At 44.2% G+C, this 17,093-nt stretch overlaps 1 protein-coding gene across 3 annotated transcripts in view; it reads left to right on the top strand.

Moving 5' to 3' along the window:
* Positions 1-17,093, top strand: part of LOC124616683 — a 222,087-nt gene that overhangs the window by 125,543 nt on the left and 79,451 nt on the right. For 2 of the 3 annotated variants that reach the window (XM_047145029.1, XM_047145020.1), the window contains exon 2: positions 8,065-8,181. The exons of the other annotated variant lie outside the window; for it this stretch is intronic. In XM_047145029.1, coding sequence (XP_047000985.1) covers positions 8,133-8,181 — 49 coding nt within the window. In that variant the 5' untranslated portion in view covers positions 8,065-8,132. The remainder of the gene's footprint in view (positions 1-8,064; positions 8,182-17,093) is intronic. 3 annotated transcript variants of the gene reach the window in all.

Genomic DNA, 17,093 nt, shown 5'->3' on the forward strand with positions numbered 1-17,093 from the left:
TTGTAAGTAAGGAGATTCTTGTATACATTGCTGTATGTCCAGAGGAACAGCCGGCCAGGATGGCCGAGCGGTTCTAGGCGCTACAGTCTGGAAACGAGCGACCGCTACGGTTGCTGGTTCGAATCCTGCCTAGGGCATGGATGTGTGTGATGTCCTTAGGTTAGTTAGGTTTAAGTAGTTCTAAGTTCTAGGGGACTGATGACCTCAGAAGTTAAGTCCCATATTGCTCAGAGCCATTTGAACCATTTTTGGAGCAGAGGAACAAAATAACAGAGCTGCCACTGAAAACTGATTCCCAGTGCTCTACAGATTAATGGACATCTTGCTTCAAATAACTAAATGGACATTGTACTTTATTAAGTTGCTTTCTGGGAGACTTTATTTTCTTAATTTATCATGCTGCTCCTTGTGGGACTGGGCCGCCTGATGGAGACGAAAGTCTTTCCAGCCATTCATGGTGTTATGTTCTTGGAGCACAGTTAATTTTACAAAATTTCTGGTTTGTTTCATAATTTCTTTTCTTCTTTCAAGTACCTTTGGGAATAGTTCACAGGCTCTTGCCTTGCAGATGATAGGATCACCTCTAAAACTTCACATAAGATTTGATTATGTTCGATTTTTTTTTTTTGTTTTCGTGTACTTGTGACCCTGGCTTTCTTGTGACTGATGAACAGCAACACGGACCACCAAAAGATATTGTAACGAAATTTTACTCACAGACAACTACTTTTGGTAAAGTGTCCATCTTCAGGTCACAGATTGATACTACATCAAGTGTAATGTTCGTTCTTTGTCGTCAAATACATATCTGCTGTCAGTTGCAGCATCTGCCACACACCCGTGTGTCTGTTGTCTTTTCATGCAAAAATCGACAGTCCATTGCAGGGCTAAGCGTGCTGCCTGGCCGAAGTCATGTCATACACGTGGGGATTGATGAAAAATGCGTAAGATAACAGACACTTGTACGTGGCAGATACTGAAGCTAAAAGCAGTTAAATACGTGAAGCCAAAAAGCGTTCTCACTTCGCTTGATCGAAACGAGCTCTCTATGAATAAGTGTTCATTGACACAGCTTTTGCCGGCCGGTGTGGCCGAGCGGTTCTAGGCGCTTCAGTCTGGAACCGCGCGACCGCTACGGTCGCAGGTTCGAATCCTGCCTCGGGCATGGATGTGTGTGATGACCTTAGGTTAGTCAGGTTTAAGTAGTTCTAAGTTCTGGGGGACTGATGATCTCAGTTGTTAAGTCCCATAGTGCTCAGAGCCATTTGAGCCATTTGAACACAGCTTTTGGTGCTTCCACCATGCCGCTCTGTAAGTACACTATCTGATTAAAACAATCCGGACACCTGTTCGTGGACATCAAGGGTTAAGTCTTTATGAAGACTGGAACTCTGCTGGGGCACTTTCAGTGAGGTGTGTGAATGTTTGTGGCAGCCCATTCTTGATCAAGTGCCGAAACTGGAGATGATAGTGATGTCGGACCCTGAGGTCTGGAGCGAAGTCGACGTTCTGATTTCTTCCAAAGGTGTCACATTGGGTTGAGGTCGGGACTCTGAGCTGGCCAGTCCATTCCAGGAATGTTATTGTCCACAAACTATTGCCTCAAAGGTGCTGGATTACGAGACGGCGCATTCTCATGCTGATACAATCAGTCTTAAGTCCCCGAACTGTTAATCTGCTGTTCGCAGTACACAATGCTGTGAAGTGTGTTCGTATCCATGCGCATTTAGCAATTTCTTAAGCGCTGTAAAGGGAACACATACAAACCACGGGAAACACCGCCAGACCGCGACACCGCCTCCTCTGTACTTCGCTGTTGGCTCTACACATGATGGGAAGTAACGTTTTCCAGGTTCACCAAACCCAGACCCTTCCATCAATCTGCCACAGGATGTAGCGTGATTCATCACTCCCTTTACACCATATCAAGCGTCGCTTAGTATTGATTATGGATACGTGTGGCGTATGAGGAGCTAGTCGACTATTGAACCCCTTCTTTTTAACTCACTATTATTGTCAATATGCTAGCTGGCCTACTGGCAGCACTTTGAGCTCTGCTTGTCCCTTCGAGTTTTCATTTCACAATGACATCACCAACAGTTGACTTGGACAGTTTTTGAAGTGTTTAAATGACCCTGATGGATGTTTTAGGCGGCATCCAATGACTAGCCCACGTTCGAAGTTACTGAGCTCACCTGATCGCTCATTCTGTTGTTACTGCTTCTCTACTGATAACACAGTACTGGCCTCTTTTTGTACTGGGGGCTCGGGGGTTCGTGGGGCCCGTCTCTCATGGCTAGTGGTCAATTCCGCAATGCATAGTGATGTCCGGATACTTTTGATCAGATAGTATACAGTGAAGGTGAACAACAAGGTCTAAAAATATTTCTTGTTAATCGATGTTCTGGTATTTGTTTTCTCTCTTGTGATCTGTCACAAGGACGCATCACATCATTCATTAGCAGTATTTGTAAGAAATTTCCGATCCTTCTTTTCTTAGTGGCATCGTCGCCTGAGCACTTCTAATGACGAAGGTGCTTAACAGACGATGGAAATTACAAAGCCCTAGGAGACAACAGAGCCATTATTTTCAAGGAGACAAAAATAATGTAATTACTTTTTGTTAATTGCTGGTTTCGGAACCACCCGTGTTGTAAGAAGCAGTCATTATGCCAGCTCGGCTGCACAATATCGTTTGCACTGTTTATTTTCAAATGGTTCAAATGGCTCGGAGCACTACGGGATTTAACATCTGATGTCATCAGTCCCCTAGAACTTAGAACTACTTAAACCTAACTAACCTAAGGACATCACAAACATCCATGCCCGAGGCAGGATTCGAACCTGCGACCGTAGCGATCGCGCAGTTCCAGACTGAAGCGCCTAGAACCGCTCGGCCACACAGGCCTGTCACTGTTCATTTTACTTCGTCGTTAGTCATTTCAATCATTAGGCCTACCTGGATAGAAATCACCGTCACACGCTATCCAGTGACAAGCTACAAGCAGAAAAATTAAGCATCGAGATGAACAATGTTATCGCTGCAGAGTGTGTGACGTTGGTTGTATCCGAGTAAATCTTGAAAACGGTTATAGGCAAAACTACTCGTTTTGTAAATTTAATGATGACATCCGAGGTGGGAGAACGGTTGTGTCCTCCTCACAATGTAATTAACTCCTGCCTTGACTCAGCGTCACGCGCTAGATTTCTGCTGTCAAGCGCACGTTTGTACTCTGCTGTGTCATATGCGTTGGGCCATCCAACTCACAATAACTTTGTTGTCACCAAGCGATCCGTTTGCTGCTCCGCGCTCCATATTGCAACAGTTCGTTGTAGAACGGCTTACTCCTTCTTCAACTCCCGCTTTCTCACAACGACTAACGAACAGCTGAAGTAACACCTTCAGCTATCGAACGCTACCAGGGATTATCTTTTAGGAACACTGCTGCCAGCTACCATTACTCTTGGACTGTAATCATTTACCATGATAGTAGAGCAAATATTAGTACATCACTATAAACTGCCGAACTTCAAGCATATCTTTATAGTTTAATTTTACTCAACTATCATGGTACAGACGGGGAAAATATTTTCAACGTACTTTTCGGACACTCACCGTATTTGTTAACCCTCGCTGCAGTGACACGTGTGTAAGGAATTGTATCAATTACGAGCTTCGTCAGACTATGATATTTGAATATAATAACTTCTCATTCATTCAAAACCAGACTTTGTGGTCTGTTCTCGTAGATATTTGTAGTGGATACAAAAATACTCATACACTGATTTCAGAATAAAGTTCAAGGAACACAACCGGGCTTTGAGAACAGTCAGTCTACATTTTACATGCACCTTCGAAACTAAAAACACTAAGCAGCAGAACTAGAAAATGCAGTAAAAATTCTACATAGGATACCCACAGGACATACACCTCTGTGCCTCTCCAAAACGCTGGGAGAATGCGATGTCGCACCAGGTCGCTGCCATAATCACTGACGATGATAATACAGGGTGGAACAGAAATGCAATTTATGGCTGAACAGAGTGCAATGCCATTTATCAGTAATCCATGCTTTCGGTTCGAGGAAACACTCCATCGGTTGGCGGAAACACTCCAGACCCCGTTTGGGTTGTGATGTTAACGGCAACGTACGTTTGGTTCGGTAATTTCGTAGTCGACTGCTGCTTGTAGTCTCAGATCGATGTCGCGGGGGAATCAGAATGTTACAGGAAGTCCATTATTTGTTGTCGGATAGCGATGCATATGTGAAGACATATGCTTGGTGCGCAATACGGCGATCCTCCCTTGTGTTGGTCAGACGTCGATTACGCCTGTCCCCAAGTACCCATGTAGTCCAATGTCAGGCCGCTGTCACAGCCGAATGCCCCACCTTTCTTCCAAGCAGCCAAATGGAGACCTCCGATGATGCCCCATTCGAACTCTGTCAAGCGCTGATAACACTGTCTCACACGGATACGCAGCATCTGTATATCTACGTCTACATCTACATGGATACTCTGCAAATCACATTTAAGTGACTGGCAGAGTGTTCGTTAACCACCTTCACAATAATTCTCATAGTTCAATTTCGAACAGCGCGCGGAAAAGACGAACACCTATATCTTTCGGTGCAAGCTCTGATTTCCCCAACGAAGTCGGCGTCAACAAAATATTTTCGCATTCGGAGGAGAAAGTTGGAGATGGAAATTTCGTGAGAAGATTCTGCCGCTACGAAAAACTCCTTTGTTTTAATGGTGTCCACCCCAAATCCTGTATCATTTCAGTGACACTCTCTCCCCTATTTCGCGATAATACAAAACGTGCTGCCCTCCTTTGAACTTTCTCGATGCACTCAGTCAATCCTGTCTGTTAAGGATCACAGACCGCGTAGCAGCATTCTAATAGAGGACGGACAAGCGTAGTGTAGACAGTCTCCTTAGTAGACATGTTAGTTTTCTAAGTGTTCTGCCAATAAAACCCAGTATTTGGTTAGCCTTCAAAAAATGGCTCTGAGCACTATGGGACTTAACTTCTTTGGTCATCAGTCCCCTAGAACTTAGAACTACTTAAACCTAACTAACCTGAGGACATCACACACATCCAAGCCCGAGGCAGGATTCGAACCTGCGACCGTAGCGGTCGCGTGGTTCCAGACTGTAGCACCTAGAACCGCTCGGCCACTCCGAAAAAAAAAAATGGTTCAAATGGCTCTGAGCACTATGGGACTCAACTGCTGAGGTCATTAGTCCCCTAGAACTTAGAACTAGTTAAACCTAACTAACCTAAGGACATCACAAACATCCATGCCCGAGGCAGGATTCGAACCTGCGACCGTAGCGGTCTTGCGGTTCCAGACTGCAGCGCCTTTAACCGCACGGCCACTTCGGCCGGCTCGGCCACTCCGGCCGGCGGTTAGCCTTCCCCAAACGCAGTCTTTGGTTAGCCTTCCGCAAAACATTTTCTGTGTGTTCCTTCCAAGTTAAGATGTTCGTAATTGTAATTCCTAGGTATTTATTTGAATATACGATTCCTTTTGGCACTCATATGGATGACCTCACACTTTTCATTATTTAGCATCAGTTGCCAATTTTTGCACCACACAGATATCTTTCTAAATTGTTTTTCAGTTTGTTTTGTTCTTCTAATGGCTTTACTAGTCGATAAACGACAGCATCATCCGCAAACAACGTAAGACGGCTGCTCAGATAGTCTCCTAAATCGTTTATATAGATGAGGAACAGCATAGGGCCTATAACACTACCTTGGGGAACGCCAGAAATCACTTCTGTTTTACTCGATGACTTTCCGTCGATTACTACGAACTGTGACCTCTCTGACAGGAAATCACGAATGCAGTCATATAACTGAGTCGATATTCCATAAGCACGCAATATCACTACAAGCCGCTTATGTGGTACAGTGCCAAAAGCCTTCTGGGAATCTAGAAATACGGAATCAATCTGAAATCCCTTGTCAATAGCACTCAATACTTCGTGTTAGTAAAGAGCTAGTTGTGTGGCACAAGAACGATGTTTTCTAAAATATGTGTCAATAGACCGTTTTCTTTGCGGTAATTCCTGTCTCCTTCTCAGTGGTCACTCAAAATCTGACGCTTCTCATGCTCCTTATTTACCGTAGCAGGCCTGATAACAGCACCCAGTACGAATAACGCATATGTCCTCTGGTGGCCGTTCTACCTGTCACACAGAACTGAAACTCCAATTATTTGCATACCCGCCGATGGTGTGTACGTATACGAAGTAACATTAACATTGATATATCCGAAAGAACAGATACCATCTTCATATTTATATATAGTTAAGGCTCACCGCCCATTTGTTCAAATGTTCAAATGTGTGTGAAATCTTATGGAACTCAACTGCTAAGGTCATCAGTCCCTAAGCTAACACACTACTTAACCTAAATTAACCTAAGGACAAACACACACACCCATGCCCGAGCCGGCCGGAGTGGCCATGCGGTTCTAGGCGCTACAGTCTGGAACCGAGCGACCGCTCCGGTCGCAGGTTCGAATCCTGCCTCGGGCATGGATGTGTGTGATGTCCTTAGGTTAGTTAGGTTTAATTAGTTCTAAGTTCTAGGCGACTGATGACCTCAGCAGTTAAGTCGCATAGCGCTCAGAGCTATTTGAACCCATGCCCGAGGGAGGACTCGAACCTCCGCCGGGACCAGCCGCACAGTCCGTGACTGCAGCGCCTTGGACCGCTCGGCTAATCCCGCGCGGCCCGCCCATTTGACCATCTTCTTCTGTGCGGATGCACAAACAGTCCCCGAACTCTCACGGGAATCGGCAGTAAAGCCGCAGTAATGAGTATAATGGGCAGGGGCACTATGAATATAGTACGAGACAATAAGTTGCGAATGTGGGTCTCACGGAAGGCGTGCCAGAGAGAAGTTACTGCAATCGCATTAGCCTCTGTGTCCTCGGTGGCTCAGCTGGACGCCGGCACGGTAGCTCAGCGTGTTCGGTCAGAGAGTTGGCTGCCCTCTGTAATAAAAAACTGAGTCAGCGGCTCAACACTGAACTTGAACGAGTGTAATGGGACAACCGCACCGAACAAATGCAACTCGCAAAATCGAACAAAATGAGAACACTAAAAAAAAAACAAAAAAAGATGGATAGAGCGTCTACCATTTAAGCAGGAGATCCCGGGTTCGAGTCCCGGTCGGAGCACATATTTTCAACTGCCCCCGTTGACTTATATCAACGCCTGTATGCAGCTGGGACTATTCATTTCATTGTAATTATGTTAACATTTGACTGTGTCAAAATGTCCACTGGTGTACTTCCGGTCTACAGTGTCCAACGGGCACAATATTTCGGCGATCATACATGTCGCCATCATCAGGTGAACTGACGGACTGAGCTCCTGTGAACGTGCCGGTACGGAGAACCGTACGCTATGGCTGTTCAGGGGGAACTGGGTTCGGTCGCGGCGGCGGCCGATTTAAATACCCTCCGCCCGCGGCTCTCTCCCTCCGCTGTCCGCGCCACGCGCCACGGTCGTGGAACAGATTGCGACGGCGTCTGAGATGACGGAGTGATGGCTCTGTCCGCCGTGGTCGTCACAGCTATACGTTTGCTCGATTTACTCTTGATTAACCCAATCGCTGGTTCCCAAGCCTTGCTAAGATTATAGCCACAGTCACGGTTTATGAGGTCTTCATTGGTGCGAATTTCGATGGCCTCTCACACAACGCTGTCCCAGTATCTCGACGTCTGTACCAGAATCCTCGTGCGTTCATACTCCACAGCGTGATTTTCCGACAAACAATGTTCAGCGACCGCCGACTTGCTCGGATACATCAGTCGAGTGTGCCTCTGGTGTTCCCGTTGGACACTGTTGACCGGCAGTACACCAGTGGATATTTTGATTATCAAATACGCCGGGAGAAACTCAAGAATCACATTTGACTGTGTGTTCGGGGTGCTTCACTTTTTTGTCAGACAGGGTAAATTCCTGATGACGAGCAGTGTGTGTTTGTTTACAGGTGACGAGATGTGAGCGAACAGAGTTTGTATGTGGTTGGTGTGCTTGCAGGAGCGGCACCATGCCCCGGGCAGAGTGAGCGGCCGTAGGCGGCGCCGTGTCTCGGCGATGCGCCAAGCATGACCGCGGCCTGCTGCAACGCCACACGTCGCCGCGCCGCGGACACACGTGAGTCACGAGCCGGCACCGGCTAAAACCGTGGCTCGCGCTGGACTTGGACACTGAGGGGACAGAGCTCGGTAGCTGGACATGGATGCGGGCGTTCCGGGTTCGAGTCCCACTCCAGCAAACTGTATTTTTTCCCTCCTTCTAGGACGTTTCAAGCAGCGCACACTGTCTACATCTACATGATTACTCTGCAATTCACATTTAAGTGTTTGGCAGAGGGTTCATCGAACCACACTCATACTATCTCTCTACCATTCCACTTCCGAACAGCGCGCGGGAAAAACGAACACCTAAACCTTTCTGTTCGAGCTCTGATTTCTCTTATTTTATTTTGATGATCATGTAGGTTGGGCTCAACAAAATATTTTCACATTCGGAAGAGAAAGTTGGTGACTGAAATTTCGTAAATAGATCTCGCCGCGACGGAAAGCGTCTTTGCTTTAATGACTTCCATCCCAACTCGCGTACCATATCTGCCACACTCTCTCCCCTATTACGTGATAATACAAAACGAGCTGCCCTTTTTTGCACCCTTTAAATGTCCTCCGTCAAACCCACCTGGTAAGGATCCCACACCGCGCAGCAATATTCTAACAGAGGACGAACGAGTGTAGTGTAAACTGTCTCTTTAGTGGACTTGTTGCATCTTCTAAGTGTCCTGCCAATGAAACGCAACCTTTGGCTCGCCTTCCCCACAATATTATCTATGCGGTCTTTCCAACTGAAGTTGTTCGTAATTTTAACACCCAGGTAACTAGTCGAATTGACAGCCTTGAGAATTGTACTATTTATCGAGTAATTGAATTCCAACGGATTTCTTTTGGAACTCATGTGGATCACCTCACACTTTTCGTTATTTAGCGTCAACTATCACCTGCCACACCATACAGCAATCTTTTCTAAATCGCTTTGCGACTGATACTGGTCTTCGGATGACCTTACTAGACGGTAAATTACAGCATCATCTGCGAACAACCTAAGAGAACTGCTCAGATTGTCACCCAGGTCATTTATATAGATCAGGAACAGCGGAGGTCCCAGGACGCTTCCCTGGGGAACACCTGATATCACTTCAGTTTTACTCGATGATTTGCCGTCTATTACTACGAACTGCGACCTTCCTGACAGGAAATCACGAATCCAGTCGCACAACTGAGACGATATCCCATAGGCCCGCAGCTTGATTAGAAGTCGCTTGTGAGGAACGGTGTCAAAAGCTTTCCGGAAATCCAGAAATACGGAATCAACCTGAGATCCCCTGTCGATAGCGGCCATTACTTCGTGCGAATAAAGAGCTAGCTGCGTTGCACAAGAACGATGTTTTCTGAAACCATGCTGATTACGTATCAATAGATCGTCCCCTCGAGGTGATTCATAATGTTTGAATACAGTATATGCTCCAAAACCCTACAGCAAACCGACGTCAATGATATAGGTCTGTAGTTCGATGGATTACTCCTACTACCCTTCTTAAAAGATCTATCGGTGAGCGACCGGTTGTATATGATTGCGTAATCTGAAAGGGAACTAATCGGTATACAATCTGGACCTGAAGACTTGCCCGTATCAACCGATTTGAGTTGCTTCGCAACCCCTAAGGTATCTACTTCTAAGAAACTCACGCTAGCAGCTGTTCGTGTTTCAGTCTGCCACACTGCAGAGCGAAGCATTCGTTCAGGAAACAACCTCTAGGCTGCATTTCTGTGTGATATCCATTCTTTCAGAAGTAAGATCATATGGACTATCAGACCAATTGTGCGATTGGTTTGAAGAGTTCCTAGATAACAGAACGCAGCATGTCATTCTCAATGGAGAGAAGTCTTCCGAAGTAAGAGTGATTTCAGGTGTACCGCAGGGGAGTGTCGTAGGACAGTAGCTATTGACAATATACGTAAATGACCTTGTGGATAACATCGGAAGTTCACTGAGGCTTTTTGCGGATGATGCTGTGGTGTATCTAGAGGTTGTAACAATGGAAAATTGTACTGAAATGCAGGAGGATCTGCAACGAATTGACGCATGGTGCAAGGAACGGCAATTGAATCTCCATGTAGACAAGTGTAATGTGCTGCGAATACATAGAAAGAAAGATCCTTTATCATTTAGCTACAATTAGCAGGTCAGCAACTGGAAGTAGTTAATTCCTGGGAGTAGGCATTAGAGGTGATTTAAAACAGAATGACCATATAAAATTAATCTTCGGTAAATCAGATGCCAGACTGAGATTCATTGGAAGAATCCTAAGGAAAAGCAATCCGAAAACAAAGGAAGTAGGTTACAGTACACTTGTTCGCCCACTGCTTGAATATTGCTCACCAGTGTGGGATCCGTACCAGATAGTGTTGATAGAAGAGATAGAGAAGATCCAACGGAGAGCAGCGCGCTTCGTTACACGATCATTTAGTAATTGCGAAAGTGTTACGGAGATGATAGATAAACTCCAGTGGAAGACTCTGCAGGAGAGACGCTCAGTAGCTCGGTACGGGCTTTTGTTGAAGTTTCGGAAACATACCTTCACCGAGGAGTCAAGCAGTATATTGCTCCCTACTACGTATATCTCGTGAAGAGACCATGAGGATAAAATCAGAGAGATTAGAGCCCATACAGAGGCATACCGACAATCTTTCTTTCCACGAACAATACGAGACTGGAATAGAAGGGAGAACCGATAGAGGTACTCAAAGTACCCTCCGCCACACACCGTCAGGTGGCTTGCGGAGTATGGATGTAGATGTAGATCGAGAGTTAGTCCAGCAAGGTATGCAGGGGGTCTGCTACGTCTGAAAAGTACCAAAGCTGCTGACAGATCTGCAGCTGTGAAGATGAGCCGCGTGTCGCGTCTGGATAGTTCAGCCCAGTACATCCGAACCTCTAAAGGCGGAGAGAGGGGGGGGGGGGGGGGGCGGGGGGAGGTGTTGAGAGATTTATAAGTGGGGCACCGACATCTCAGAAAAATGCACAAATATGCTACCGAGTCCTTTGGGACGCTATAGTTTAGTATTACTAAAGTGAGTATCGCAGATTACTCTCAAATAAAGTTTTTCGAAAGAATCAAAAATGCTTATATATAAAATTCTCGTGTCACAGTGTTAGTTACCATACTCCTCCGAAACGACTCGATCGATTCTGATGAAATTTTACATGTATATTCTGTACGTCTGAGAATTGATCGTAATCTGTTTTTCATAGCCCTGAGTGATAAGGGTGGCCCACCCCAAAAAAAATTTTCTTATTTTTTGGACAGAACTTTTTATTTTTTCATGATGTGGCATTAAAAATACATACAACCCTAAATTTTCACCATTTTACCACAAACTCCTATTTTTAATAGCGATTTTAGTAATTCAATAATTTTCAACCCCAGTCATTAACTGATCAGTTATCACTTGATCAGTTATCCCCGCCAGGTGTCTACCGGCGATAGTCTTTAACTATTCGATAGATAGGTAATTGAAGAAAACGTACCAAATGCAACGACTCGAATATCCCTCTTTGAATCGACGTTACTAGACCGAGAAGTTTAACTAGGTAGCACGCGTCAATCGCCAAACTGACATTCGGGCCTAGCGCAGACGCATCGATTTTTATCGTACGGAAACATATCGTAAGATTAAGTTCTTTTAGTGGAACAAAGAAGTTCCTATGCTCTCCTTTGTTCCTCTAAAAGAATTTAATCATCGTACAATATTTTTACGTACGATAAAAATCGATGCGTGTGCGCTTGGCCTTATTCATAATGCTGGAGAACATGTTTCGACACGAAATTAACCGCTACGTTTGTATGCTCATGGACGAGCCGTGTATCGGTTGCAGTTGTTAAATCCGCGCGATCTACCGTAGAAACGCTAGCACTAATAGTGGACGATACTGCCGGACTTCACCCTAAGCCTTTCCTCATTTCCTACGCTGTATTCGGCCATTATTATTGTTTGTGTCTCGAGCTCCGCCAACAACAGCTATTGTGTTACACGTATACATTGTGTTACACGTAAACATTATTCTTATAGACTAGAGATAATTTATATGGAAAATCAAACGTTTGCCGGGTCAGCTATAACATATAAAGATTTTCAGAGCTGTAACTAAGTTCGCCGGGTATAGCTAATCAATCAATAAAATAAATAAGCATTTGGGGGGGGGGGGGGGGGTATGAGATACTGTGGCGTTGCAAAGCAGGGCACTACGTAGAAAAGGTTAGGAGCCCCTGGTTTAGTCAGAAAGAGCATTCTCTGCTAGTTCCAAAGTTCCAGGTTCGAGTCCAGTGTCGAAGACTGTTTTCATGTGCCACGAAGGTGCAGTACACAGCGCACGCGGCAATGCAGAGTGGAAGATTCGTTGTGGATTCAACACGAAAAATGGTGGTGAAGTACTGTTAAACAGAAATATACTGCTGTATAAAAGAATGGCATTACTGCTCTCTCCCTACTGAAGGCGGCAAGTCTGAAGCTGTTATTTGAAACGTCTGTACGTCAATAGCATGCCGACTAATGTTGTTGATTAATTTCAGTGTGAAGTATCACGAGACAGGAAAATGAAGTCTGGCTAAATATTTTAACAGTATAATCTTATTTTGTTTGTGTGTGTGTGGGGGGGGGGGGGGGGGACATGTGTATTCCGTATTGGAAAACTGTTACTGAATCGTCAACCCGTTAGACACAGACGATCATGAATGCAGAATTCTCTGAAGCTAAAATTATTCATTTCTCCCGATTCCACATCTTTTTTCTTAGAAGTGATTATTTGCGAACTTCTCGCCTGACTACTTGTCTTCATAGCGCCTCCACAGTTCCACGAACGACTGATTCAGCGCTTGGCAGCCTGCAGCTTTTATTTACTTCTCCATTAGCGCCTCCAGGAATGCCAACAGGACGCGCCAACCATTGGGTTCAAGCGATTACTCACAACTTAGAGAGCCCGACTTCTTGTCGATAATAGGCAATGAAAACCCTCGTGAATCCATTTCATTAAATTTTACAGGAGAAGCAAAGACAGTTTCTTAAAAAATAACAGATAATGTTGTTACATGTGTAGTATATAGTAGAAGCCTAGTTTAAATTTATCCAAACACTTTCTATTGTCTACGTGCTTGGTGACGTTTCTCAGACATTGCAAATTTTCAGTGCTCCAGAGCGCGCGATTCTACTATGGTGTAGCACTACTATTTCGGTTACTGTTATTCTTGTCACAAGGAGATGTCCTCAGGCATGGGATTGACTCTTTGAAATCATCTATATGGCAGTGTAGGTAAAGTTGGGTTGGGTTGTTTGGGGGAAGAGACCAAACTGGGAGGTTATCGGTCCCATCGGATTAGGGAAGGACGGGGAAGGAAGTCGGCCGTGCCCTTTCAAAGGAACCATCCCGGCATTTGCCTGCAGCGATTTAGGGAAAACGTGGAAAACCTAAATCAGGGTGGCCGCACGCGGGATTGAACCGTCGTCCTCCCGAATGCGAGTCCACTGTGCTAACCATTGCGCCACCTCGCCCGGTGTAGGTTAGGGTCCCAGGTATCTCACTCTGCAGCTATTCACCCTGGTAACCCGTCTTTGCGTGTAATCGACGAAAGAAGTCCTAATTTTGCGTGATTACCCTTAACATTGACAGCTATACGTATATTGTTATTGCAGCGAAATGGTTAGCATACAAGACTAACACAAAAGGCTGAGGGTGCAACTCTAGTCAACTACTTATATTTTTTTATTTTTAAGTAGGCATCGAAACGACTTTGATTACTATTTTTATTCAGTTAATTCTTTTTAATGTAATTTTTTCAAATTTCTAATCCTTTGTCACGTCATTTTAATCATCGCATTAACTTTTACATTTGCTTTTTTTTTCTTCCTATCTTTCTTTTTCTATTTGGAATCTTTGTGATGCGATTTGAATTGGTTTTATTTATTCATCACAATGTTTGAACGTTAGAAAACGCCGATCCATTGGTTAAAAAACAAAAGACGAAACAATCTATATTGGCTCTGCAATGATGCCCAAAATGCATTTTTGTTACGTGTGAGATGCACAATTTTTTGGATGGTAATCGTCATGCAAACATTTAAAACACAAATTCTTGTTCCGCTATGGACAAAATAACGCCGATGAAGATTCAAAAGGAAGACGAGATTATTAATAAATGCGCAAGATGAGGAATAGAAATAATGAATGCTATAACGTGAACGAAAATATAAATATAAGGTAATCAAAGGGAGGAAATTAAATCAGAATTAATACAAAAAATTGTTAAAGTCACGTACGCAAAAGATTCCAAAGGAAAACAGAATGATGAGAAAAAAATAACAGCAAACGAAAAAGTTTTGCTATTATGAAAATGACAAGACAGAGGATTAGAAATTTCAAAAAATTAAATTCAAACCAATTGACTGAATAAAAATAATGACTTAAGTCATTTCGATAACTATTTAAAAATACAAAGGAATTGAAATTTTGAAACCACGACCTTCCGCATGTCATTCTCTTATACTAGCCACTAAACTATAACATCACTCGTTGTATTATTTTCAAATTTAAGGCCCTACAAGATCACTCAGAATAACGAAATTTTTTTCGTCGATTACTAACAAACGAGGGCCAATCAGAGTGAGTGGCTGCAGAGTGCGGTGCCTGGGACCATAATTTATATTATTGTGTTGATAGTTTCAAAAAGTCGACCCCACTCCTCTCCTTGTCAGAGTGAGTGCATGTTCACAGTCGGTCTTTGTAGCGCCTGCCGGTCATTAGGAAGTCACAGAATCAAGCAATATTATGCCATTAGGGCGCTGCCTAGTATGAGAAACATTCTTTCGAGTTCGCGTGTCGTGTCCAGACAAAGGAAGAGAATTTGCAAAGGACTTTTATTTAGGAACGTCATCGCATTTTCATCCCATTGCATAAAGTTGTAGCAGGAGAGCCCTCGAAAAACTTCCCGTTGTTTCATTTCTGCTGCAGCTCCGCTACCATGTCAGTTCGCAAAAAATTGCTGTAGACGATTACTGCCGAGTCATGGAAGAACGTACTGTAAGGGAATTCTTCAAGCAAGATATCGCAGAACCCTTTTTACTCTTTCCGATGGTCACTTTCTTTTAAACGACGTAGCGCTAATGGAGCACTGTTATCTCAGATACTTAACACAAGCTAACCACCCGCATGCGCTGTTGCCAGGTTTGTGGATTTTATTCTGCAGGTGGTGGAGACGTGCAGGACATTCATGAAATGTTACAAGGACCGTATGTTACTGGTTCTGCCATTGAACAGTAAAAATACCTGTGAATTTCTTAGTGAACATTCATCTAAATTTCTTATCACGAACAAATCGAAGGAATACTGAAATGAAGCTCTGATTATATCCTTAAGATTGTTAAGTCACCACGAATTGGTAATTAATCAACTGATGGCTCCTTTCCCTACGGGGGGGAACATTTTGTGTGCACATCAACATTTTTGTGCCCCGTGTTTCTTTTCGTGTGTTAGATTTAACTCTTTTTGAGATTTCATAGATTTGTCGGTCCTTTATCGCCTAGTTTCGTTTTTGAAAAACCAGTAAAGTATTGTTTGTTTATTCGTGGCTGACACTTTACTGCGTGGTATTTAATGTGACTACTGTCGATAAATCTTTCTTTTTTGTGAATTTCGAGAACTGTTTGATGGTTGTAGCAGTTAATGTACTCCGAATTTTGACGGACAGGAAATTTGGTATTTAGGAATCCGCTAAGACTATTCCAGACAGCAGACTGACTGTTTCACGTTAGACATTCTTTTTCCAGATACTGACAGCAATGGAAATGTGGTAACGGTCTTGGATTTAAATGAGGAAGGACAACAGTTTCTTTTCTTCGACAAATTAAAATGTGCAACTTACGCGAATTAAATAAAACAACTTTATAATTAGGCAAAGGAGACACTGCGAAAAGTTAAGTGATCAAAAAGTTGAAGTAGCGTATCAGATGCAGGGTACTTGGATTTTTTGCAGCAGCACCTTACAACTGGGAAAATTAATTAAATTCGAAGTCTTGAAGAAATAAAAATGGCTCTAAGAGCCAAAATCATGAATTTGAGGAAATTGAGTTTTTAAGTGTACTAGGTAGGTAATGGCCGTAATTGTACTCATTAACGTGTTTTATTTTAAAGTTAAGCATAGTATTGATATAGTTTCCAAAGGAAATTACAAAGATTGAATTGTAGTAGCATGAAAAACTTACTAAGTGCGATAGTTCAGTGGTCAGCAAAAAGATAGTAAAAGTTCATTCTTCTGTTGTAAAACTATATGTTGTCATTATTTATCAGGTACTGCATCATTTCAATCAAATCTTTCATCTGTTCTTCACAGATGTGGCTTGTAATCCCAGGGCAGGTAGTTGCATTTTGTTGACGTCCTGTACTTGTACACCTGTTCTCAAAATACACACCTGGAAATGGAAAAAAGAACACATTGACACCGGTGTGTCAGACCCACCATACTTGCTCCGGACACTGCGAGAGGGCTGTACAAGCAATGATCACACGCACGGCACAGCGGACACACCAGGAACCGCGGTGTTGGCCGTCGAATGGCGCTAGCTGCGCAGCATACGTGCATCGCCGCCGTCAGTGTCAGCAAGTTTGCCGTGGCATACGGAGCTCCATCGCAGTCTTTAACACTGGTAGCATGCCGCGACAGCGTGGACGTGAACCGTATGTGCAGTTGACGGACTTTGAGCGAGGGCGTATAGTGGGCATGCGGGAGGCCGGGTGGACGTACCGCCGAATTGCTCAACACGTGGGGCGTGAGGTCTCCACAGTACATCGATGTTGTCGCCAGTGGTCGGCGGAAGGTGCACGTGCCCGTCGACCTGGGACCGGACCGCAGCGACGCACGGATGCACGCCAAGACCGTAGGATCCTACGCAGTGCCGTAGGGGACCGCACCGCCACTTCCCAGCAAA

This window comes from Schistocerca americana, chromosome 1 (genome assembly GCF_021461395.2).
Source record: "Schistocerca americana isolate TAMUIC-IGC-003095 chromosome 1, iqSchAmer2.1, whole genome shotgun sequence".
Taxonomy (NCBI): domain Eukaryota; kingdom Metazoa; phylum Arthropoda; class Insecta; order Orthoptera; family Acrididae; genus Schistocerca; species Schistocerca americana.